The sequence below is a fragment of the Parasteatoda tepidariorum genome, chromosome 8, assembly GCF_982258835.1.
Source record: "Parasteatoda tepidariorum strain Cologne lab strain chromosome 8, Ptep-v5.0, whole genome shotgun sequence".
NCBI classification, from domain to species: Eukaryota; Metazoa; Arthropoda; class Arachnida; order Araneae; family Theridiidae; genus Parasteatoda; species Parasteatoda tepidariorum.
The window spans coordinates 28,325,664-28,351,318 of record NC_141762.1 but is presented as its reverse complement, the minus strand read 5'-3'; the positions used below and the strand labels follow the sequence as shown (position 1 = coordinate 28,351,318).

The 25,655-nt window shown below is 28.1% G+C and overlaps 1 protein-coding gene and 1 long non-coding RNA gene across 6 annotated transcripts in view; both read right to left on the bottom strand.

The window, feature by feature from the left end:
• Nucleotides 1-25,655, bottom strand: part of LOC107438772 (uncharacterized) — a 572,328-nt gene that overhangs the window by 292,645 nt on the left and 254,028 nt on the right. The window contains exon 1 of one of the 5 annotated variants that reach the window (XM_021144692.4): nt 22,113-22,460. The exons of the other annotated variants lie outside the window; for them this stretch is intronic. Coding sequence (XP_021000351.1) covers nt 22,113-22,176 — 64 coding nt within the window. The 5' untranslated portion in view covers nt 22,177-22,460. Of the gene's footprint in view, nt 1-22,112; nt 22,461-25,655 lie in introns of those variants that run through there. 5 annotated transcript variants of the gene reach the window in all.
• LOC147806033 (uncharacterized) overlaps nt 1-25,655 on the bottom strand; it is a 154,205-nt gene that overhangs the window by 45,969 nt on the left and 82,581 nt on the right. The window lies entirely within an intron of this gene.

Genomic DNA, 25,655 nt, shown 5'->3' with positions numbered 1-25,655 from the left:
GATTTCTGTATATACTGTGAGCAAAAAAAATAAATAAAAGGATCACCCAGAATAACTTTTGATCTAATGATCGGATCTTCACCTTCTAAAACTCAATCTTAATTATTCGACGGGGTGACTTCAAATATGCTTATCAAATAAAGCAGACGATATTTTAAAGTACGGAATCGGACACAAAACCGTACAGAATAAACATACCTTTAATTCTTTTTGACGGATTCGGATTTCTGACTCCCAAAATAAAGGGTAGCCGCAATCTGGGAAATATGGTCCCAATAGTTAATACCAAACCGATTTTGATTTCTGACTCCTTATTAGGTAACACAAAAATAAATTACAATATTTTAATAAAATTTTAAATATTATAACAAAAAAATTATTGTCAAAAAGTTCTCGTTATACTGAACAGAATAATCTCATTTAGAGAAACGAAATGCAAATACATTAAAATGATATTCAATGTTAAAGCTAAACTTGAAGAACACTTAAAGGTTTTCAACTCCTTGTTAGGTAATAAATATATCTCTATAAAAATTTTAAATAAAAATTTTTTTTAAAGAATTTTAAATAAAAAACAACATTTAAGAGAAAAATTTTTTTGTCTAAAAGTTCTCGTTATACTAAAAAAAAAAAACATCTCATTTAGAGAAACAAATTACAAACACGTTATACAGAAGTCGAAAATTGCTCTTTCACATTACAGCTGAACTTAAAGAACAAATTTTTGGCTTCGACTCCTTCTTAGGTAATACAAATAAAATAAACAACAATATTTCAACAAAATCATTAAATATTACAACTGTTCAAAAACGATTATCAAAAAGTTTTCGTTATACTAAAAAGAATAATCTCATTTAGAGAAACGAATTCCAAATACATTAACATGCATTCCACGTTAAAACTGAACTTGAGGAACAATTTTGGGTTTTTAACTTCTTCTTCTTAAGTAAAACAAATATATTTTAATAAAAATGTTAGGTAAAAATAGAACGGTTAAAAAAAATGCTTGTCAAAAAGTTCTCGTTATACTAAAAAGAATAATCTCATTTAGAGAAACGAATTCCAAATACATTAACATGCATTCCACGTTAAAACTGAACTTGAGGAATAATTTTGGGTTTTTAACTTCTTCTTAAGTAAAACAAATATATTTTAATAAAAATGTTAAGTAAAAATACAACGGTTAAAAAAAATGCTTGTCAAAAAGTTCTCGTTATACTAAAAAGAATAATCTCATTTAGAGAAACGAATTCCAAATACATTATACAGAAGTCAAAAATTGCTATTTGACGTTATCCTCTTACAAATAAATCCCAGGTTATGTCTCTTCAAACGGAATCCAAAGAAAAGAAGGAAAGGAAAAAAAATAGAACGAAAAAAAAAATATATATATTTTTCTCTTTTTCTTTTATATATAACTACTATTATCAGCAGTCGGAATCTTCATTCTTTAAAAGATTTTATTTTTTATATTTATTTTCATCTGCCTATACAGCGCTGTACTTTCAATCCAGCTGAAGCGAGCTAGGCTAGAGAGGGGGGAGAATGACCAGTGGGCGAAAAGGGGGTGCAGGGGTAATACTCGGGGAAAGGTAGTAAGAGATTATAGAAGCGAAAACAGAAGGGAGATGTGTAGCTAGTTGGCCAGCTAAAGGAATATCCCAATACCAGATTATACATCCCATAAGTCTCTGCTGGTTTGCTGGACTGGGATGTAGTGCATTAGCAATGCACGAACGATCAAAGAAAAATGCATAGTATAAATATGCTTCGTAAAATATGGGGCAATTATTCTATAGGAAGTAATATTTTTAGTGTAAATACATGAGGCGAAAATAGCACGGGATGAATTTTGATGAAATTCATTGGTAATACGAAATATTTTTTTTTGAAAAAAAATTGGAAAAAGGAATAAGTAATAAGAAAAGAGCAGTAAATTGAAATTCGGTGGATAATTATTATCAAAGTAATAAAACAAATAGATTCTAAAAACAATTTTTGCATTTTTCGCAAAATTGAATTGTAATCCTATGTAATTTTATACGAAAGTAATACATTATAACGAATGTCAATTTTTGCAGAAATACAATGTGACCTTTTAAATTTCTCGTAATAACACATTACAAATAAATTACGTTACATTTTAAATATACTAGCAACAGAATAATAATGAAAATATTTATATCATCTATTTATTTTTAAATTGAACCACCAAAAAATAAGTAAAGTTATAGAAGAGAATAATATAAAATTTTACCAAAATGAAAGAAAAGACAATTATTTAGTTTATAAAATAGAAAGTAAAATAATTGATATTTTCTAGTTGATCATAACATAGGTAAAAATATTGCGAGCATTTTAAAAGAATAAAATTCTGTTATTTTCAGTAAAATAGAATTAAAATACAAAGCATTTCAAATGTAGTTATTTTTGCTAAAATGCATAATTTTGTGCTTAGAAATAGGCTCAAAGTTGAACTTCAGGTTAGGTAATGTTGAACTTAAGGTTGAAGCAACGTTTCAATTCAACTTGACCAATAGGATAGTATACTCAATTTCGATAAGATAGAATGCAACGTAGTATAGTTATTACTTTAACACCTCATTAAAGCAACAGCAAATTTACACAATATTATGGTAGCATTATTTTTAACAGTGTACTGTTTAATTCTATTCCACTATCTTTCGAAGAACTTGGAACAACGCTTAAAATACACTTTCAGAATAATCGATACAAAGTTGAACCATAATGTCGATACTTTAAACCATATGGTGCAAATTTTCCACAATATTAATAAGGAGTTAAATTAAAACATAATTGGGATTAAGTTGATCAGTATCGTATGATTAAGATTAAAAAGAATATAAATTACCCGGTAGTAGGGTGTAATTTCAAGCACAAAAAAATTCTTTTAAAATTATCGTACTTTATGAAAATGGTATTCCTGGTTAATAAAACGAAGGAAAAAAAATTTTGGTAGTAAAACCAATATATATGATATTTATAATCCATAAGTATATAAGATATCTAAGACATAAGTATATAAACATAAGTATATAAGCTATAAATATATAAGATATAAGCATATAAGATAGATATAAGCGGTATTACCAAACATTAAATAAAAAAAACGAAGCTGAAAAGTAAATTTTACCGAAAAAATGGTTGTTATGCCATGCCTTAAGAAATAATGATAAAACTATCAAATTTTGCCACGTTTACTAAATTATAACACAGATTATAATTTAATAAATCATTGCCAAAGCTCTTCAGTAAAAATTATGCACGTTTCTGGTGTTCCCATAGAGCCAAGAACACGGTAAAATTGACCATATTCTGGTAGTTTTGACCTTACTTTTTTTTTTCTTTTTTTGATAATTAATTAATTTTGAGGCAAATTTGCACAATATTACGCTTCAAATATTTTGAGCAGAGTGCTTTTTTTTCGTTTAAATTATCAACACAAAAATCTGAAAATTGTAGTGAAATCATCGAGATCTCAACATGAGTTAAGCTGTTTACAAACACGTTAAATAGAAACAAATACTTCAAAGCGAGACAGAAGGCAGTTTAACATTAAAAGTTTCAGAACAAGTTTTCAATAACAGCATTTTAGTGCATTAGGTATAAATCATTCAAATTAACCGTCTTCAAAAACAGTAATAAACAAAACAAGTGGGCGATTAGGCACGGAACTGCCCTTAGGATATCCTCACATTCCGACAACATCCTATTTACATGAACCCGCATGTGTTTTGTTCGAAATCATTACTAACACTCCCATATAATATGGTTGCAATTTCATGGGAAACGTTATGATAATCCCCAACGATCCTATTTAATTAGCTATACCCAAGAACTATTATTCATAAAAACTGTTATAAACTAATATACAGTTACAAATAAGTAGTTAAAACTGTTACAAATTAATAAGTTGTGAAAAAATAGCAGCTTATATGGTTAGTCATGCTGTGACCAAAAATGCTGGATCAGTAAACATAAGTGAAAAAAAATACTTGAAATTTTCCTACATTCTAAAAATTAAATTTCAAATTTATAATTTCATTTTAAAAAATACGATTAATATCTTACGACTAATTTTGTTTCACTGATTTTAAATTTTAATTGTCAAGAATCTAGAAAAAAAAACATAGTTGAAAAAATAAAAATAACAGCGCAACATTTGAAAAATTTATTGCATAGTTAATACAAAAATGCAATTATTGAATGTAGAAAAAAAAATTTTGGTGTCAATTACTCTTACAATATATTTTATCAATTTTTAAAAAAATAATTGCTATTTAAAAAACATTAAAAACTCTTTATTGTGTTAAGTATTGATGTTTAATATATAACATTTTGTGTTACGTTAGTGACTCCCAATTCTAAATTTTTAATTTCTTTTAAATAAATAAAAATTACTGAAAATCAAAACAAGTGTAAATGACACCAAGAGTTATTTAAACAAAAATTACCAGAACTGCTTAGCTCATTTTTATCTAAGATACGTACATTTGAGGCAAATTTTTTATTAAACATATTTTCTATACTTTTTTCATTCTTATTAATTTAGGCCAAAAGAAGTAAAAAAAAAATATATATATATTTAGCATTTTAATAATTTGTGGTTAATGAAATACAACATGAAACACCGCTGCCTTCTTTTGCGTTAAAAGTAAAATCTTCCAAACAATTATTTTTCAAACTTGCACTTATTTGCAGATCAAAGAAAAACAATAATTCATCATTGAAATTTATTTAATTCACTAAATCAATTACTGATAAAGTTTTGAATATGAGTGAAAGAAAATATTTCCAAACTAAGTTTTTTGGATTTTATATTTTAGTACAAATAAAAATCCGATTAAGTAACAGATTTTTTTAATAACTATTAGACTGTTCTTTATATTTACAAAAAACCAAAATCTATTTTTGCTTCTGATTAGAGCGGCAGAAGAAGAAAAAAAAAAAACCCCAAAAAAGGCACAAAGGTTTCCCAGCTGCGCCTAAGGGTAAAAGTCTGCAATTATGATTTGCGTAAATGGTCCCAAACTACACTGTGTATACTGAAGAATTTTTAAAAGATGTATTATGAGTAATTTACAGTGTCGTTTTTATTAGATGACATTCTGAGAAAAAAGGTATGGTCAAAACTACTAAGGTATGATACAATTTGGTAATTTTATCATACCTTAGAGAATGGCATAAAAACCATTTATTCGGTTGCATTTACTTTTCAGATTTGTATTTTTTACTAAATGTGTGGTAGTAATGACTATAAGTTTATAAACCAGAAAATCCGGAAAACCGTTATAATAACGGAGAAATTATCAAATGAATGGTTTAAATACCGTATATTAATGTTTTATTGATCCGACTTATGATTCAGTTTAACAGAATTAACCATGCAATACAGATATTTTATCCTTACTTTTTTTTTCCACCGTACAGTACTAAATTTCTTTCAATACTTTTTATTGTTCCAAATGTTAAAAAAATTGAAAAGAAAAACAGTAAACTCAAACAAAAAAAAAAATAGACAGTCAATGTTTATTCAATTTAAACATGGATACTTACAGAAACAAAACAAAAAACGAATATGACCATTTAAAAAAAAAAAGTTACAGAATAACAAAGGAAATAAGTTACTTATTCAATGCTTCTTGTTTTACTCAATCTAATCTTACTCGAACAGGAAGCGGAAATATACGCCGCACTATGTTCAATTTCAGAAATGGCTTTCAGATTTTAAGAATTGCTTTCAATAGGACGGCTTAATTTGAAAATTTCATACAAAAAAAAAAAAAAAAGAATTTTGTTTCTTCAATTCCTCTTAAAGCTGCGTTTCATTTTCGAAACTAAACTTACAGATGAGCATTTCTGTTACAAAATATATGTCCATTAGAAAAAATAAAAATAGGATATTTCAATTTAAAAATTGAAAATCAAATTGCGGTAATATCAAGCGAAGGGCATAAGTTTCAATAATTTGTTAGGATATCAGAAATTGCAGCTATCAACGATACAGTTCCGCCTCCACTGAATAAAATCATCATAAATGTTTAACTTAGAAGAATAAAATCGCCAATACTATCATGAAAATCCAAGGGAAATAGATCAAATATTTTACCCAATCGTCATGAATTAAGCAGGTAGTTAGTTGCAAGTGGAAAAATTTTAGTCCTGAAAAATTTATAGCTGTTATTTATATAAATGAAGATTAATGCAGACGTTAGACTTTACTCGAAATATTACAGTTCTGCCCAGGCATTTTGAAAAATATAATATTTTTGTAAATTTTTTGAATAGCATGAGTATAATGTTGAGAATCTAAAATTAGCGCTAAATCGGGTACTCTATAGCTAGAGTACCGTTTTAGTGAATGTGTAATTTACTTTTTTTGCGATTACGTTAATTTACTGTTTTTGCGATTACGTTAATTTATTGTTTTTGCGATTACGTTAATTTACTGTTTTTGTGATTACGTTAATTTACTGTTTTTGCGATTACGTTAATTTACTGTTTTTGCGATTACGTTAATTTACTGTTTTTGCGATTACGTGTTGCGATTGCGGTTTTTTTCCCTTCACTTTATTAATCACAGTTTCGACACAACGTGTAATACCGTGCATTATTGATAATAATAATTAGGGTTTAAGATAAGAATAAAATCAATTAAAAGGAAATTCTTTTTTTTTCACTTAAAATAAGTTCATTTAACCATCGTTTAACAAATAATTCCCCCTTACAACTACACAGAGAGCTTCGATTAACAACGTCATCAGCTCCGTTTTTAAAAAGAATAATTTCGTGAAAGCTCCGTTTTTAAAACTAAAAATATTGCGAATATCTAGTTTTTGAAATAAAATATTTTGTTAAGAACTCGTTTTTACGGCAAAACAAATAGCGAAATTCTCGTAATGAACCCAATTTTCAGCAAAAATCCTTGTTTCAATTAAAGATTTATTTTTCTTTCCTTTTTTGAAATACAATCTAGAATGCGTTTTTCGAAGCTTTTTCGCCAAGGAAAATAAAAAAAAAAAGCGACAGTTCGTGTATCTTAAAGCTTGGATAAATGATTTTAAACTTGAACTTGAAAAGTATAATAATTTCAAACCATTATCTTGTTGAAAAATATTGACGGGGACAAATAGTTTAAAATAAAAATATGTTTTAAATATTCACAAAAATATATTACAATTCTGTTTAACCTCGCCAACTCGGCGTAATTTTTCCTCATTTTTTGAGTCACATACCACACACGTATAGGCTGTAAGTTAACACTTGAATATTATAATTCGTTTTTATTGATTGTAGTTGAAAGCGATTAATTTCGCGTTAAAATATTACGTTATTACACAGCAAATTTCTTGATGTACTTTTAAACCAGTAGAAACATTTCAAACTGTAAAAAATGGAATTATCTATTTATCTTTTTGAAATAAAGCTAATTCCATTTCTTAAATGGAATTCATTTATTCAAATTATTGTTTATTCATCGTTGCTTATAACGGAATTAACATTTTCAGTTATGAATCTTTGATTCTCCCTAAATTAATTTATTAATTAATGCAATAAGAATATTAAGAATAAAAGAAAGGCCTCAGCCGCAAATAGATCCCTCAAAAATAAAAAGAAAAAAAGGTCAGTTGGCCGAAACCATTAGGAAGAGCATCTTTTGACATTTTCAAGCTCTGCGGAAGAGCAATTGACGCGAGATCAAAGGTTACTGATTTCGAGGCGTTCGAAATATCTCCAAGTTCAAACGATGATTTGTTCCCTTTACCGGAGTTCGACTTGAAGAAATAGAGGGGGGAATGATTGAGAGAGTACATTTACAGACACAAAACAGAAGGTAGAAAATAACACTGAACAAATCGAAGCATACCTTCAGATTTTTCTCAAAATTGTAAAATGTTAGACAATGATGGAATGAAAGGAATTCGCTACAACCTTAATATAATGGGTGCAAAGTTATACCATATTATCACACTTTTTTTTAAAACTTGAAACAAGACACTAAGGTTCATCTTAACTACATTACGGTCCAAGATAGTTACATTATGGTTGAATTTAGTAACTAATTAAAGTGACTATATAAATTAGCGTCGTATTTTTGGTTCAAGATACAACGACTTTACGGTTCAATTTAGAAACTAATTAAGGTTGCAACAAATTTGCATTGTATTATGGTTCAAGACGCCGGCATTATGATTTAATTTAGAAACTAATTAAGGTACAACAAATTTGCACCGTTTTATGGTTCAACGTACCGTCATATGGTACATTTTAGGAGCTAATTAAGTTTACAACTATGCATTATACTATGGTTCAACGTACCGACAATATGGGATTCCAGAATCCATTTAGGAACTAATTAACGTTACAACAAAATTGAACCGTATCATGGTTCAAAATACTCACTTTATGGTCTGATGTTGAAATGATTTTTTTCGAACACGTGTTCGTAATATTGGGAAAAAAAGTCATGCAATGGTAATGGATATCAGCCATCTTAAAAAGTTTCTAAAACATTAGATGAAGCAAAAAATATTTTTAAAAAAATGATAAGACCACATCGAAAGCACTGCATTGAGAAATAATTTGAATGGTTTCTAATTTCGTGGCAATCATCGAAGACTTGTAATAGGTACTTAATTAAAAAAAACTTAATCTAAAGTGAGTCATATTTGAAAGCTGCGCACAAAAACTGGGTAAAATCAGCATTTTTCTCCATTAACATGGTTTTTTGAAACTCTTTCGCCAAAGAAAATACAAAAGTCACAGTGTACTTTTGTGTCACAGTGTACACAGCACACTTGAAGCAAAGCTGTTATTTTTAACTATATTTAGTTAATTTTAACCTTATTAGACATTCTGTCGTAAAGAATTATCTGGACTTTAGAACGGACAAATAACTAAAATATTTTAAAAGTTATTCAACTTTTATAAAAATTGCCAATTTGGCGACATTTATCACTTAGATGAAAATTATCTAAATCAATGCCTTATTATAAATTTTTACTATTTCTTAAAAGCCTAGATAAGGCAACACTTCTCTTTTTTTCCTTTCCTCCAAGCCCTGAGCATGTACCTAGGTTATACAAAACCACATACAATCATAAGATTGCGTAGCAATTTTCGGGGGTTGGCGAGCGCTAGCGAGCAGGGGGCGCAGCTCACTATTAAGTCATATTGCTCAGATATAAGAAAATATTCAAGTTTTCCATACTAGTTATAAGCATAACAAGTATCCATATTTATAATTTTTTTAAAAAAATCACTGAATTGCAAAGAAATCTGATGGGTTTCAATGGAAGAAAAAGAATCAACGAACGACAGAAAACATTGTAAACAAGTACTGGGGACAACTACAAACCAATCTAATGGGAATTAAAAAAGAAGAAGAAGATGATGAGTCATAGAAGATTAATCTTAAGAAGTGAGAGACGAAACAGGCAAACCAAAAAAAAAAAAAAAAAAAAAAAAAAATTATCTCCATCATTGTACAGAAAAAAAAATCATGGAAGAAATCACAAGTTATATTGAAAAGTTACTCTGAATGGGTTTCTAATTTTCTTTCCCAGGTAAACGTCGGATGATATGTAAACGTTAAGAAAAGAAATCATCAGACAAGCTGATCCAAAATGAGCCATCCTTCAAAAGGACGGAATTAAGCTGCGTTATTTGGACCTAGTGGACAACACAATGGCCAAATGAAGCAGCAGATACATCTGTAGGGAAAATAAAAGAGGGACAAATGTCCAGAGAATAAGAAAAACTTTGTTTCTCAACGTTTTGTTTCATGGAAAGTGTCCGTTTGTGAGAAAATTCCGTTTGTGATCGATTCCTATTTCGGCAGTGGCTACAACTGTCGAGACTCCTCCATAACCCAACCCTCTCGAGTGTTTTCAGCAGCCCCCCCCCCAACCTAAATTGTCTTGCACTACAAAAAAACTACCGAAGAAAAGTAAAACATAAAAGGAAGCAAAAAGAAGAAGAAAAAAAAACTTTTTTTTTTCTTATCTTAGTTATAAGAAGAGGACCTTACAGTTACAAAGGCGTGTGACATGTGAAGTTTTCTCAACGGCAAGGCTGGGCATTGTCCATTAAGCACAATCATCGTGTTTCTAAAAAGCACACAACAGGGCACCGCCCAGAAGCGACTTGCAACCGCCTATTATTGGAATTACCTATTTGCCGAAAATAAACGGATAGGTAAAGATAAAATAATCCAGTGGGTGAGAAATGACTTCAAGAAATTGCTCTTAGCAAAAACCAGCATCTTCTTCCTTCCATCGCCAAAGCATTTTGTTTTTATTTGTATTATTCGCCTCACCTTTTAAAAGGAATAAACATTGCTTTTCTATCCATCATTTAGCTTTTGGTGAGAATAAAGAAAAAAGTTCGCCAATATTCTGAAAGTCCTCGGCATCAGTCAACATTAAGGTAATAACAGAATTTAAGCTAAACGCCACGACGGCAATGATAAAGAATTGTTAGGTTGTTTAATAGAATATGTTCCGAAATATAAGGAAAAAAAAGTTTACAATAAAACTGGCAAGAGGCTTAGACGGAACGGAATTAAATATTGGAGCACCCTCTTGTATAGTAAATATCAAAAATGTGGCGTGCAAATCGGAACTGCCTGTTTTAGAATAAAATAAATGAAATATACACAAAAAATATGAATCCTACGTAAAAAAACAAGTGGAGAAATAGGATACATTAAATTGAATCAAACATCTATGCTTGAAACGATTAAAAATTTAATGCTCTATAAAAGATATTATTATCAATATTACCCTTTAGGAACGATATGAAACAATTTTACATCAAGTATTTAAAATTTGAACTTTTTTATAGAATATTTATAGTAACTTATTAAAAATATCTCCCAATATAAAAGAATATGAAACAAAATAAAATACGCACGGTACTAATTAAGATACAAAATAAAATAAAGTGAAGAATGATGAAACCAAATACGAAAAGATTAATAATGTTATCGCTTACTTTAACAAACAGAGTTTATAATATCGTCTGATTTAAAAAAAATTTTAAACAAAATAAAATATGCAAAATATTATTAAAGATAAAAAAAAAATGGAATTTGATTACATGAAGTTGATCAGTTTCATTGCAAGAGTTCATAATATCATCGATGGTTACGTAATTAGAACTGTTTCACATCTAGAGTTTATATTATCGTCTGATACAGAAGAAAATGAAACAAAATATGCACGATATTATTTAAGATACGAAGAATAAAGACGAATTGAAATCGATGGTTACATAATTAGAACTGTTTCATATCTAGAGTTTATATTATCGTCTGACACAGAAGAAAATGAAACAAAATATGCACGATATTATTTAAGATACAAAGAATAAAAACGAATTGAAATCGATGGTTTCATAATTAGAACTGTTTCATATCTAGAGTTTATATTATCGTCTGATACAGAAGAAAATGAAACAAAATATGCACGATATTATTTAAGATACGAAGAATAAAGACGAATTGAAATCGATGGTTACATAATTAGAACTGTTTCATATCTAGAGTTTATATTATCGTCTGATACAGAAGAAAATAAAACAAAATATGCACGATATTATTTAAGATACAAAGAATAAAAACAAATGGAAATCGATGGTTACATTATTAGAACTGTTTCATATCTAGAGTTTATGTTATCGCCTGATACAGAAGAAAATAAAACAAAATATGCACGATATTATTAAAGATACAAAAAAGAAAACGAATTTAAAAAACTGTATAATGCAGGATTTAGTATTCAGAATTTATATTGTTGAAACTGGGATTAATAGCTGATATAAAAGAATATGAAATATGCACGATAAAATTAATGAACCAAAAAATAAAAGCAAGTTAAAATCGATTGTTGAACAGTTTAATCAGTAGAGTTTATAAAATTATTTTTTTTTACATTTTAAGAAGGATACTAAAAAAATTGGATACAAATTTTTAATTTTATAACTTATAGAAGTGAACTTGAAATGTAGAGTAAACTTCGTAAATTTATTTATAATTTAAATTTTACTTTCAAAATTATCAAACTAAAATGGTCAAAAATATTATTTAAATTATCTTCCATTATAAAAGAACATGAAGTGAAATAAAATATGCACAATATTATTAAAGTTACAAAAAATATAGATAAACGAATTGGAGAAATCGAATTTTGATGGAAGAATAAAAAAGGCATTCATATTATTTACTGATACATAGGAAATACGGTCACGAAATGTTTGGGGAGGGGGTCGAAATGGAAGGATCGAAAAAATACATGAAATTTTCATACAACTCTATTGAATAAAATACACTTATTTACGTTTTTTTGGAAGTCGTGTTTACCAAATCAAATATGACTATGGAAGCTAGAAGCCCATTCATTTGAATGGAAGAGAGAAAATTGCTTTTGCTTCTGAATCTTTAAAGTATACATATAGACTGCAGCCATTTTCAATTCGAGCATATGAATGAATGTAAGAAGAATGGAAAAAAAGCATTGCTATTCAGCCGACGTATAACCCTATAAAAAGGATTTCAATCTATATAAGAATATATAATATTTCCAGCTTTCAATTTGTTTACATTCAAAGGAGGTGGTAAATATATCGTGGAAGACCAGAAGAACAAAATTTGCGATTCGAATGTAATCTTTTTTACCAAATAAAATTCAGAAAGAAGTGTTTATGGAAAAATGTGAATACTTCCAAGAGAAGTGGGAAGAAAATTCAATTTTCTTTTGCCTTCCGCAGATATTGCAAGAAATATATGCAAATATTGTATATGTATTGAATATATTTCTCACTTTAAAAATGGCAGAAGAAAACTCACTTAAGGGGAATAAAACGTTAGAGAAGATAAAATAACTTAATATAAAAATAGTTTATTCCCTCCCTGCCAAAATATTACGACTACTAATAAAAATTGTATGCAAAATTGTAATACTGACTAGTTAAGCTATTTCTGGCAATGTGTTGCAAGGTTTCTATTGGAATTTGAAGCATTATAATTGATTTATGTTTCTGGTTAGGAGTTCGACTGACTGATCAATTGATTATCATTCTGATATGCTATATTTATTAGAAATTAATGAACACATTTTTAGTCCTGTCAGCCAAAGCCTCTCAGCCTTAGTAAAAAATAACGGCAACTAATGAAACTCACATAAAAACTTTATAACAGACAAGTTATGAATTTTGTTTTCTGATAATGATAAAATGATAGCATAAGGATTTATCATATTTCTGTCTTTGCAGTCAGACCAAAACCAGACTGATCAAACTGATATTTTATAAACTCATGTATATGTTAAACCAATGTATATGTTTATGTGCCTATGCTAATTATTCGCAACCTTGCCAGTATTGATTAGAATCAGTCAATGATGATTATAATATATCAACAACGATTATAAATCATTCAATTTCAATATAGATTATAGATTAATGATTTCAATTATATTCAATTATTCTATTATTTCATTCTTCGTATTTAATGATAATAATTTAAATATTTACATTTTACTTTAAAATCTAATTGCAGGGGTATAATCTACCATTTTTCTTGACCAACTTATTAAATATAAAGATTGTAAAATGTGTATTTGAAAAAAAAAATAATAATATAAGTTTTTTTTTAAAAATTTTTTTTTAATTTAATTTTTTTACCGTGATTTTTACAGTAATATTTATTTAATTTCAGTGATTTTACAATAAATATTACTGCAAAAATTAAGGAAGATCTGATTATTTGTCCCGTAAAACCTTCGATAAAAAGTACTGGCACCCTGAGTATCGGTTCTTTCTACCGTAATTTGATCCGGTATTTTTACAGAGCTAAATTCTAATACTATGAAGCATATCGGCCTTCAAATAGAACAAAAGGGGAAAAAAGGGAAGTTACCTTCAAGTGATGGAAAATACAAAAATCACCACAGCTTTTCCTCCACACACTTAAGCATAAAAATTTTAAAGCAACTTGGACAGTCCTTAGTTGATAATTGTCTCACTAAATTTCGATTTATTAATACATACAGGTCAGTCAATTCAGTCAGAACTCTGAAGATAGGAAAATACTCAAACATACAAGATAGAAGGAGAGAATTTCAAAATAAAATCGGTACTCTTAAACATTAATAGCCATAATCTCCAAAATGCAAACCCATCTAAACTAGCCCAACACAAACTTTTTCTTTAAAATATTCCCCGTCACAGCCTAGACGCAAGAAAAAAGAAAGAAAAACAAAGACCAATCTCCAAGAATGTCATTTTTCAGTTGATAAAAAATGCAAAATTCCAACAACAGCGTAACCAATTTGAATAAACAGATCTGTCTCCAAACGGAACCCTGGAGATTGGAGGGAAGTCAAAAATGATGAGAGTTCCAGAGGAATATGATCACTTTCCTCCATACACTTAAACACATCTCGCGGAGACGTGAGAAAAGCTGGAAAAGAGGTGTATGCTAAGAGATGGATATGGCAACACAAGATAAGCAGGATCGAGCTAAATGCGAAAGAGAAAGATCTATATACATAAAAGATGGGATTCAAGTCGAAGCGCTTCCTAACGGTCACTTGTCTGCCTTGCATTTATGGATCAGCATTTTTCCTGCAGACTTGATGTATATAAGAAAAGGGGAGGGTTGACACCTGAGAGGTTAGGGGGAAGAGATACAGTTTTCTTGAATATGAAACTAGACCCAATAAAAGAAACTCCATAAAGTGGGTAGGCATAAGCCTATGCGAAGTTTTAGGCCTATCTCCATGACTATGTAATGCAAAAAGGGAGCTTCGCGCCTCCCCGGGAGCTGAGAGGCTTGCTTTTAAAGGACAACTTGGTATTCATGCGCACTTCGTATGCTTTTTACTTCGTAGCATTTATTCATAAAACCCAAATATGAAGTCTCTGTTGTTTGGGAAGAATTCGAAAAGTGGCAAGAGGGGCATAAAAATAGAGGCAATATGGCGGCGACTTCTCAAAAATTTATGAAGAATAAAGAAGAAGATAGAGAAGTATGCACACCTTTAAAATAAAGAAATAAATTTCTCTTATTGATGGTATATTTCAAATGCATAAAAATAAAATGAAATGGTTTAAAAATGTGATTTATTAACAATTAATTGACCGGCAATTTTACGCAGAAACTATGTCATATCAGCGGCTATTATTTTGCAATTGAACATGAAAGTAAAGTAAAACACTCTAAATATTGATTTCATGCTCAAACGTTGTTGACCTATGAGGAGTTAACTACGTTTGGACATGAAAAGACGAATTTACTCGTCGCCGGTTAACAACGTGTCATTAAACAACCTCCTCAAGTAAAAATGAATACAATAAATTTAATTTATTAAAAATGGTTATAATAATTGACTGAAATTTAAATAAATTATAAAAATGTGAATAAAAAGAATTAGCATAAAGTTTATATTTACGATTAGTTAAATTGTCATTAGGATTTTTCTTTACTCATATAGTGTTTATAGCAATTACTAAATACAAATTTGACAGTAACTTTAATAAATATTTTATAGAATGCCTAGTCATTGTATATTATACCAAATTCGAGTGGCAAAGAACTAACTAAATGATTAATATTTCATACATTCCCAAGACATTTTATAGAATTAAAAACTTGCAGACAATCTATACGATTAAACAAAGTACTATATAATAATACTTATGCTTCATAGTTTGGCTAAAGATCGTTAGCCTTTCTTTAAAATGCCTAGGCATTGTATCGAAGGTGTTCGTATGTCCTTCAATAGGATACTAAGGCATTCTATGCATCGACAAGCCAAAGCAAATAATTCAGGTATTTTATACTTCGGCCCGAAAACACCACGTACTTCGTATAATGACTAGGAGTTCTACAGAATACTAACATTTCATACATTGACTGAAACAAAAATTAATTATTGTTAATTAAGAAAATAATGCGTATACTTTTTCATAGCAATGGGGCAGAAAAACCTCAATAACAATCTCAAAAAATAGAACACCCTTTGCCTTCTCTTTTTTCTTTTTTTAAAAATTTTATTTAAGTAGATTTCAAAATTTTAGATGTTGCACTTGATAAAAAAGTTCAAGTTTCTTAGCTGCAACTTGTATCCATTTTAAAACATATAAGATGCTAATCAATTAAGATATAAATCGATTACAAACGACAAAATCATGTTGTGGGTTTTTTTATCACACAGATATGGAAAAACCAATTCAAAAGATGTTTCTCGATTATTAACATTTAAATGATATTATGGGTTTTTTGAGGATTGCTTAGTAGAATAAACAAAACTATTCTAGGTCAGAGGAGGAAAAAAACTAATTAAGTTAAATATAATAACAAATAATTTTAATTCTCGCTTGTCAAGACCAAATAACAAGAAGCAAAGGTCTTAATTTTATTGGAATACATGTGTAAATTCATAAGAAATTGGTTGGAGATAATTATAATTCTTTTTCAATTAGATAAATTCTGACTCCCATTCGTTAACAACTATCTTAATAAGATCTTAAGCGACTAAGAGTGAACATAACGCAACACAATGTAAGATTGCGTAACCAAGGTCAAAGGAGGACAATAATATCAAACAATATGGTAAAACACCATAAATGTAGAAATTTAAACGTAGGTTGTTTTATATGTGGGGAATATGTGCCTTAACACCTTAAAACTTAGAACAATACCCAATTATTTTTAAACTAAGAATGCTTACCAAAACAATAAAAAGAAAAAATATTTTCAAAACTATTTTTAAGAACATCGATGCAGTAAAGTAATTTAATTGTAATTAATTTACTGAATACTTTCAATTTAATGAATAAAAAAAATTGCATGTCTTTCGACTGTTTTTGAACAAGAATAACATGTTTAAAAGTGATATTTTAAGAGGATCTTTGCGTGAGAGGTGCCCCAATGGCAATAAATAAACAAACAATATGAGAAAAGAAATATGGAATAAATAACAATATGAGAATAAATTTAACAATACACTGTTAATAAATCAATCTATGATTAATTCGAACGCCAATCGAGTGCATTCTCCTAAAATTATTTTTGAGTGTTATTGAACAAGAACGGGTAATTAAAATAATTAAACTGAAAGTAATGTTTCCGAAAACCTTGTAAACAACTTGTCTTTTCAATATATAAATAAATAATAATAAATAAATATGTAAAATTAAATAAATAAATAAAATTAATAAAATAAGAAAATATTCAGGCTTAAATATAAATTAATTAATGACTTTAATAAGTTGTATATTCTAGTAAAAAAGTAAGACCACATGAAATTAAATTATTTAATCACATACGTTGTGTCTTTTAATGTATTAAATTTATACCAGTCGAGTGAGTTTTTTTTTCTTAAATAACGGCAGTTATTACTATTTTCCACAATATTTAAATAAAATTTGCTTAAATATTCAAAATATTTAAGCAAATTTCTAGCAAAAAATCAACGTAGTGAAATAAAACAAATTACAGACATCAATTGATACTTCATTAAATAAAATATATCACATAATTTAATGTTTTAAAAATATATCTCAGTTGTGGGTCTTATTAAACAGTAACATCAGAAATTATTAATAAGTTCCTATGTAATATTTTGCCAAAAATAAGGGTGCAAATATCATTCAAAATAACAAAATAAAACATTTTTAAAAGTATTAAAATGCTTATATTTAAACAACCCCGAAATTTTTTTTAAGAAATTAAGAAATAAGGTGCCATAGTAACAAAACAAAAAACCTTCTGTAGAAAAGGATACAAATGGGTATCCATTCATCAGACTACTATCATAGATTTTAATAATAAGTTATATTAATAATTAATTATAATAATATTTAATAATAAATTACTTTATCATATTTATTATATATAATTAATTATATATAATGAACAATATATAAATATTGTTATTATTAATATTTCAGAAAAAATAAGTTATTAATATCATATATTTCAAATGCCTTCAAAACATGTCTGACTCGTGGATACTTTTTATCAATAACATCAGAAATGTATAATATTTTTCAGTGTAATATTTGGCGAGAGATGAGGCGCCATAATAACAAAATCTTCTGTAGAAAAGAATACAAATGGATACTCAATCATCAAACTAATATCATATATTTTAATAATAAATTATTTTAATCAATTATATTAATAATTAATTATACTGTATTTTATAATAAATTAATTATATTAATAATAAAATTTTATAATGAATAAACTATCAATATTTTAGATGACTTCAAAACATGTCTGACTCGTGGATACTTTTTATCCATAACATCAGAAATGTATAACATTTTTCAGTGTACTATTTGGCGAGAGATGAGCTGCAATGATAACAAAATCTTCTGTAGAAAAGGATACAAAAGGATACTCAATTATCAGACTAATGTCATATATTTTAATAATAAATTATTTTAATCAATTATATTAATAATTAATTATACTGTATTTTATAATAAATTATTTTAATCAATAATATTAATAATTAATTATACTGTATTTTATTATAAATTAATTATATTAATAATAACATTTTATAATGAATAAATTATCAATATTTTAGATGACTTCAAAACATGTCTGACTCGTAGATACTTTTTATCAATAACATCAGAAATGTATAATATTTTTCAGTGTAATATTTGGCGAAAGATGAGGCGCCATAGTAACAAAATAAGAACCCTTCTGTAGAAAGAGGATGCAAATGGATGCTCACTCATCAGTACATTCCTCTTCTCGTCCTACATATTTTGAGGCCCCGAATTGGGTAGCGGAATGACGGCTCTGTGTCGATGACGCCATTAGTTAAAACACATAGCCCGCCCCAGCAGCCTGCCACAATATGTTTTTTAATGAGAATTATATGCGGGGCATCGTGGTCACATTCCATTTATTCTTGTTCCAAGTCAACACCTTATACTTTTCTCGAACATCGAATTTAATCAATTCTGAGGTATGAGAAACACAAAGTAACAAAAGATAATATTAAATAAGCTTTTATTTCTTTTGTTTAAGAAGAAAGAAATCATCGATGTTGCATATTAACATCCTTATTTCAAATTTCAGGGTTTAAGAAAAAATATTTTGAGGAATAATAGCACTAAAGCTAGAAAAAAGATGTAACAATTACTATAAATATCAAAAACTAATTAACATGGTAAAAAGTTAATATTTTGAGGAATAATAGCACTAAAACTAGATAACAGATTTAGGCATTCCCCGAAATATCAAAAACTAATTAACATGGTTTAAAAGTTAAGGCGTATGATATGATAATATTTTGAGGAATAATAGCACTAAAACTAGATAACAGATGTAAGAATTACAATAAATATCAAAAACTAATTAACATGGTTTAAAAGTTAATACTTCGAGGAATAATAGCACTAAAACTAGATAACAGATTTAAGCATTCCCCGAAATATCAAAAACCAATTAACATGGTTTAAAAGTTAAGGCGTATGATATGATAATATTTTGAGGAATAATAGCACTAAAGCTAGATAAAAGATGTAAGAATTACTATAAATATCAAAAACTAATTAACATGGTTTAAAAGTTAATATTTCGAGGAATAATAGCACTAAAACTAGATAACAGATTTAAGCATTCCCCGAAATATCAAAAACTAATTAACATGGTTTAAAAATTTACATTTTGAGGAATAATAGCACTAATGGCAGTAATCGAATAAAATCATAATCAAATGATAATCTCATAAAAATGTGTTACATTAAGTTTAGTTACTTTATACTTCAATGAATTTTAATGTTTTAATCGAAAATAATTGGCTACATCATTAAATTTTTATAAATTATTATGGTTAGACAGAAAAAAGTGTATAATTTGAATAAAAAAATAAAAATGAATTAAAAAAAGGGGAAAATAAAAGTAATTTCAGCAATTATAATTGCTAAATCTTAATCACATCAAAGTTATAAATTAAATGCGTAACCATCAAACTGAACTTCGTTAAAACCATTTCCTAATATATTTTATTTTGTTTATTTATTTATTTTTTCATCCGTGCAGTTATCGGTAATCGATTTCATTCAATCGATAGGTAGGGGGAAAAAAATAATATTTCAGAAAAATCTAACGAGCAAGTTAAACAAAAAATAATAGATTTCTGTGATTTCAATACTAGAGGAAAAAAATACAGAAAGAAGAAAAAATAAATATAAGTGAAGATCGTTAGGGCATCTAGAATAAGGATATATTCTCGAAAATTCCAGAACTATATAGATAATATTTAAGAAAGAAATTCCGATATGTTTAAAGCTTCACATTTATGAAATCATTTTGAAATTGTGACACGATCCCATGACAGTTGCCTCATTGCGTCATAAAAATACTTTTACAAATTTCTGTACAAAATAATTCTGAAATAATTAAAAGTTTAAACTTATTTCAAGAATTTGTAACGTGCCAAATTAATTCTATTACAATTTTTGTCAATTTAAAGACGGAATTTCTTCTTATCACATGTTAAGGAATTTCGGTACATTTTACATATGTAAGGATTTACATATGTAACTCATGAAAATATAGTTATAAACACATTTCTGACATAAGTTGATTCACATTATGGAGTTCAAGGTAAAAAAAGTTATGTCAAAAAGTTATTCCTTTAAAAAAAAAGAGAAAAAAAAGCATTTTGTAATTAATAATTTAATTTGTCTTTAAAACGTATACTAAAGAGTTAGAACAGAATTTGAAACAAAACAAAAAAACCTCCTAAAATTTGAGAAAATTATTAATTTGAATCCTTTATCTAAGTTGCTTGCTAAATTTATTCTAATTCAAATTACATCTCTGTAAGAGTTAAATTTCAATTAATCGAATTTATTTCGAAACAAAGTATTATTAAAAAAAGATTTCAAATTCCATTTTTATACTTTTATCCAAATGATTTAAATGCAAGTAATTAAGAAAATACGTATAGGTGTGTTTTTATAAACTTTAAATGTTGAAGTTTCTGAATGGTTTAGTTAAACTTTTGAAAATGAGTTTCGAGATGTTAAATACCACATCCAAAACAAATGTTATGAACAATCGAATCAATAAATCTCTAAAGAGCTAACAGAAAACCATGTGTGCAGAGCTAATGCACAAACTGAATAAGCATAACCAAAATAAAATCCTTTACATACTAAAGCAAAAACCATACAAGCAAAGTTGATATAAAATCCTTGCATGTGAAGCTAATGTGAAGTAAATAATATAAAGTTATTAAACAAATATTGAATTTTAAAAAAAAACTACATAACTCATTAATTCCTTCTCTAATCGTAATTTGGTGCGATTATTTTATCAGAAAAATAAATAAATTTATATATAAATATTGCATTGCAAAAAATAAACCAATGTTATCAAAGCATGCCAAAATAAAAGTAATCAAAAACAAAAATCAAATGCAAGTCCGAAAAAATATAAAGAAATATATATATTCAAATCGATTAAGAACTCAGTATATAGAAATTATCTCTTTAAAAAAAAACAAGCAACTAAATTGATAGCTCTGTAATAGCGAAAGAGAAAATGTTACAATTAAGGAAAATTTAACGTTATCGTCACTTTCACAAAAGGGATAAACTCCAGTTAAAAACGTCTCGAAAGATTTACACAGTTATTTTCAAACAATAACTTGATCGCTATGTCAGAGGTCATTTTTTTTCCTTCCGTTTTTCAAATAATAATAATAAAAAAATCCTTTTACGAACACTTCATAAAAAAAACTCAATAAAAGAGTAACCAAACTCAAATAAAAAAAAGGAAGAAAACAATTACAAGATCCCGGTGTGAACATCGTGATCTGTAGACCTGTATTTCAAGCACAACAAAATCCGCCCTCATCGAATCTGATTGGCCCACTGGCCACTAGTAAGTAGCCCTTCATGTACCATCAAATGCGACAGGTTGAAAGAGGGGTGGGGGATGAAGTACCACGAAAAAAAAACGCGTTGAGTGGCATAAAACGCGGATGTCAACATTCAACAAAAGAAGAAGAAGAAAAAAATTGCTGGCACTTAAAGTAATCAAAGCCCCTTACCTTTATATGTGTTTTGGCGGCAGTCCCAGGAAAAGGGCTCACGAGTTCTGCCTGGCCCGTACATCCACAACAAGAAGTGAAAAATCCCTACAACGAAACAGGCATCTTCTGTTTTAAAGGCAAATTAGAGGCAAATCTGGAGCGCTCATTTCTTAAACAACTTTCCCAACGTGCTGAATAAGAATGAAAAGGAAGCTAAAAAAGACGATCCACTCAATGCATGTATGCATGCACGCTCGGCAGGGGAGGCCCTGCGATGGGAGTTTGGTCAGCCAAACCTGTCCAATTAATCCACTGCCCCGGGACACACAGAAAACCGACATGCAAAGTTTCTTTCGCTGTTTTTTTCTTTTTTTTTCTGCTTCTTCGGGGGAGGAGCAAAAAGGAGACGCTGGGGGTAAGGGGATTTTTTTTTTCTTTTCTTTCTTTTTTCGCCTAATGATTTTTTTTTTTTTATCTGAACATACTCCTTTCGCAGAACCTACGCTGGGGAAAAATATAAATAAATCAAATGAAAAAAAAATGTCGTCTTGCACGACTGGTGCGGGGGAAAAAAAAAGGTAACGAGAAAAGGAAAAAGGGAAGAAAAAAAGAAGAAAAAGTGAAGAAAAAAGGAGCGCGCGTAACGTTTGGAATAATTATTATTCAGAATAGAAAGAAATAAAAAAAAGCGTTGGCCCCAGTGGGGTTGGTTTGTATTAAGCAGGTGGAAACAAAAAAAAAAATTTGAAGCTAACAATGAAGACCGTCATTTCTATTCAGCGGCAAGGACATGGGCATTAAAAAAGAAACCAGTTTTATAAAATTAAGGGGTGAGGGGGCTGAGTTAAGGGGTAAACACTGAAAGAAACATTTCATAAACATGTTACAGCTCTTCAAGAATAATTTATAGGTTTCGTGTTTTCTAACCCTTTAACTTAACAATACCACCTTACAAAAATAAGCCAATGTTTTTAATGATGTCATAAGTGCATGATAATGATTTTAGGTCTATAAAAAAAAAAAAAAACATTCAGTTGATAACGGAAATTACCTCTTTAAATTGTAATTAGTAGATGTTGATTTTTTATATAACACTATTAAGTAAAAAAAAAAATTATCTTTTTTTATCCAGTTGTATCTTGAAAAGTATTTTACTGAGTCATTTTGATTTTATATATTAATATTATACCAGCAGAATATAATAATACAGTAACTTGAGAAAATCGTTAAAATCATTCTAAATTCTTATAATTTTTTAAGACAAGCGATTGTCATAGCTACCATTAACATATTCTAAATCGTTTGTAGATACGCATATTTATAATAACACAATAACGCATGAACGAAAAGCATTCTAAATCGTTTGCGTATTTAAAATATTACTTTTATCAATCATTTTTTTTTCCTTGCATACTTTCTAAAAAATTATTTTACTAGATCACTTTGATCTGAAATATTAATTTTATACTCGCAGATTTATAACTAATGAAAGAAAAAAATTATAATCGTTTTCATATTAGACAAGAAATTGTCACAGTTACCGTTAGCATATTCTAAATCGGTTGCAAATTGTAGCCATGTTTTTGCGAAACTTTTTTTTATAACTTAAAAAATATTTTTCGGAGTCACATTGATATCATATATTAATATTATACCCAGCATATTTAGAGTAACATGACTTACGAAAAAAAAAAAAAAAACACACTAAATCATTTTTATTTTTTAAGACAAGAAATTGTCATTGTTACCGTTAACATAATTCGAATCGTTTGTGTATTTCAAAATATAACCATATGTTTGTGATTTTAAAAAATTTTCCGATTTTTCAAAAACAAAAACTTATAAATTCCTCATAAGAAATGACACAATAAAAATGATAACTTTACTCCACATAAATGATAAGTAATTAACGAAAAATGGATCTTTATAATCAATTGTTTTCAAGTTATAACGTTATTTAACTAGGTTGCAGGTTTAGGTTCTTTCCAAAGTTTTCTTCAAACCAAAAGTGAGCTGCAAAAACAACTCAATCTAAAAGAGCCGCATATAATTTCGAATTTGAGTGATATCTTTTAAAATTGTTTTTCTATTATAATTCCACTTAAAAAATTTTTTTTAAATAATTTGGTATTAACCGATATTTATCTATAAAAAAAATCTGAAGGATATATATATATATATATATATATATATATATATATATATATATATATATATATATATATATATATATATATATATATATATATATATATATATATCAGAAGGGCAGATTGTTGACCACTCTCTCAAGGGCACCATATTGGGTGGGCCAATGATGCTTCCACAGAACGAAGGATAGATAGTACAGAAAAGAGAAAGAAAGGACATCCATGCCTTATCCGGGATTCGAACCCGGGACTTAAATAGAACTGCATAAAATTTATAATTTATGGATTTTCTTTAAAATTTCTCAATTATAACTTAATAACATGTGACTTCTTGTTATATTGTCTTGTTATATTATTACATTATGTTATAATATCTTGTTATATTATTCTTGTCTTGTTATATTATTACATGTGACTTCTTGTTTACTGATTAAAAAGAAAATAGGAAATATTACAAGAACATGTTAAAACAAGTCGTCAAACAGTGCATTACTAAAAAAAAAAAAAAAAATTAAAAAAAAAAAAAAAATAGTGAGCGAGAACGCAAAGAATGATAATAATAATTTCACATAAATGATATGTATTGAGGAAAAAAAAAAGAATAACTTCCTTTTTAAGAAATAAATAATTTTAAAAGAGTAACATTTATATACATATATATTATGATATCAGTAGTAATGACAAAAAAAATTTCGCTATTACATAATACCATCAATATCAATTCATGCTTAAATTAATATTCGACGCAAGGGAGAAAGGTTAGAAAAAGTGACTCGACGATACTTCAGATAAACAGACAAAAAACGGAGGTACAAAAAAAAATAAACATAATGTAACAAGTACTGTATTCATGAATAATAAATTCTAAAGAGAACAATGGCGTTCCATGCAAATTACGCGAGCACGACATGCCCTCTCCCTTCCTGTTCCTCCTGATTATCACAATTTTTATTTTCTTGGCAACAATGTGAATGAGGAGTAAATGATTATTTTCTGGAATTGCGTGATCGGGATCGCGTGAGCAGCATGCTGAAACGATCGTCATTTTCATATTCAAATCAACAAGGTGTAGAACGATGTTGCAGAGGAGAAAAAAAAAAGGGGTGCGAAGAAGTAAAAGCTTGGGCTCTTGCAAATAAAGCCATTTGAGGTTTCGTGCTTGGTTGCATCGAGGAAGTTAGAGCCATAAATAAACAATCAAACGGGCCCTCGGGTGTGATGTGAGAATATTAAAGTTAGTACTTTGTAAAGAAAGTAAATGTCGAAGTTGTTGATTTTAACTCATTTCTATGTCCATAGGGGGTTAAAGTAGAGTTAAATGAATAATCAAAGAGAATGAAAGAATATTCCTTCTTCATAATTAAAGTGCGATAAATGTTAGAATTTTCATTATGAAAATATGGTAAAATAA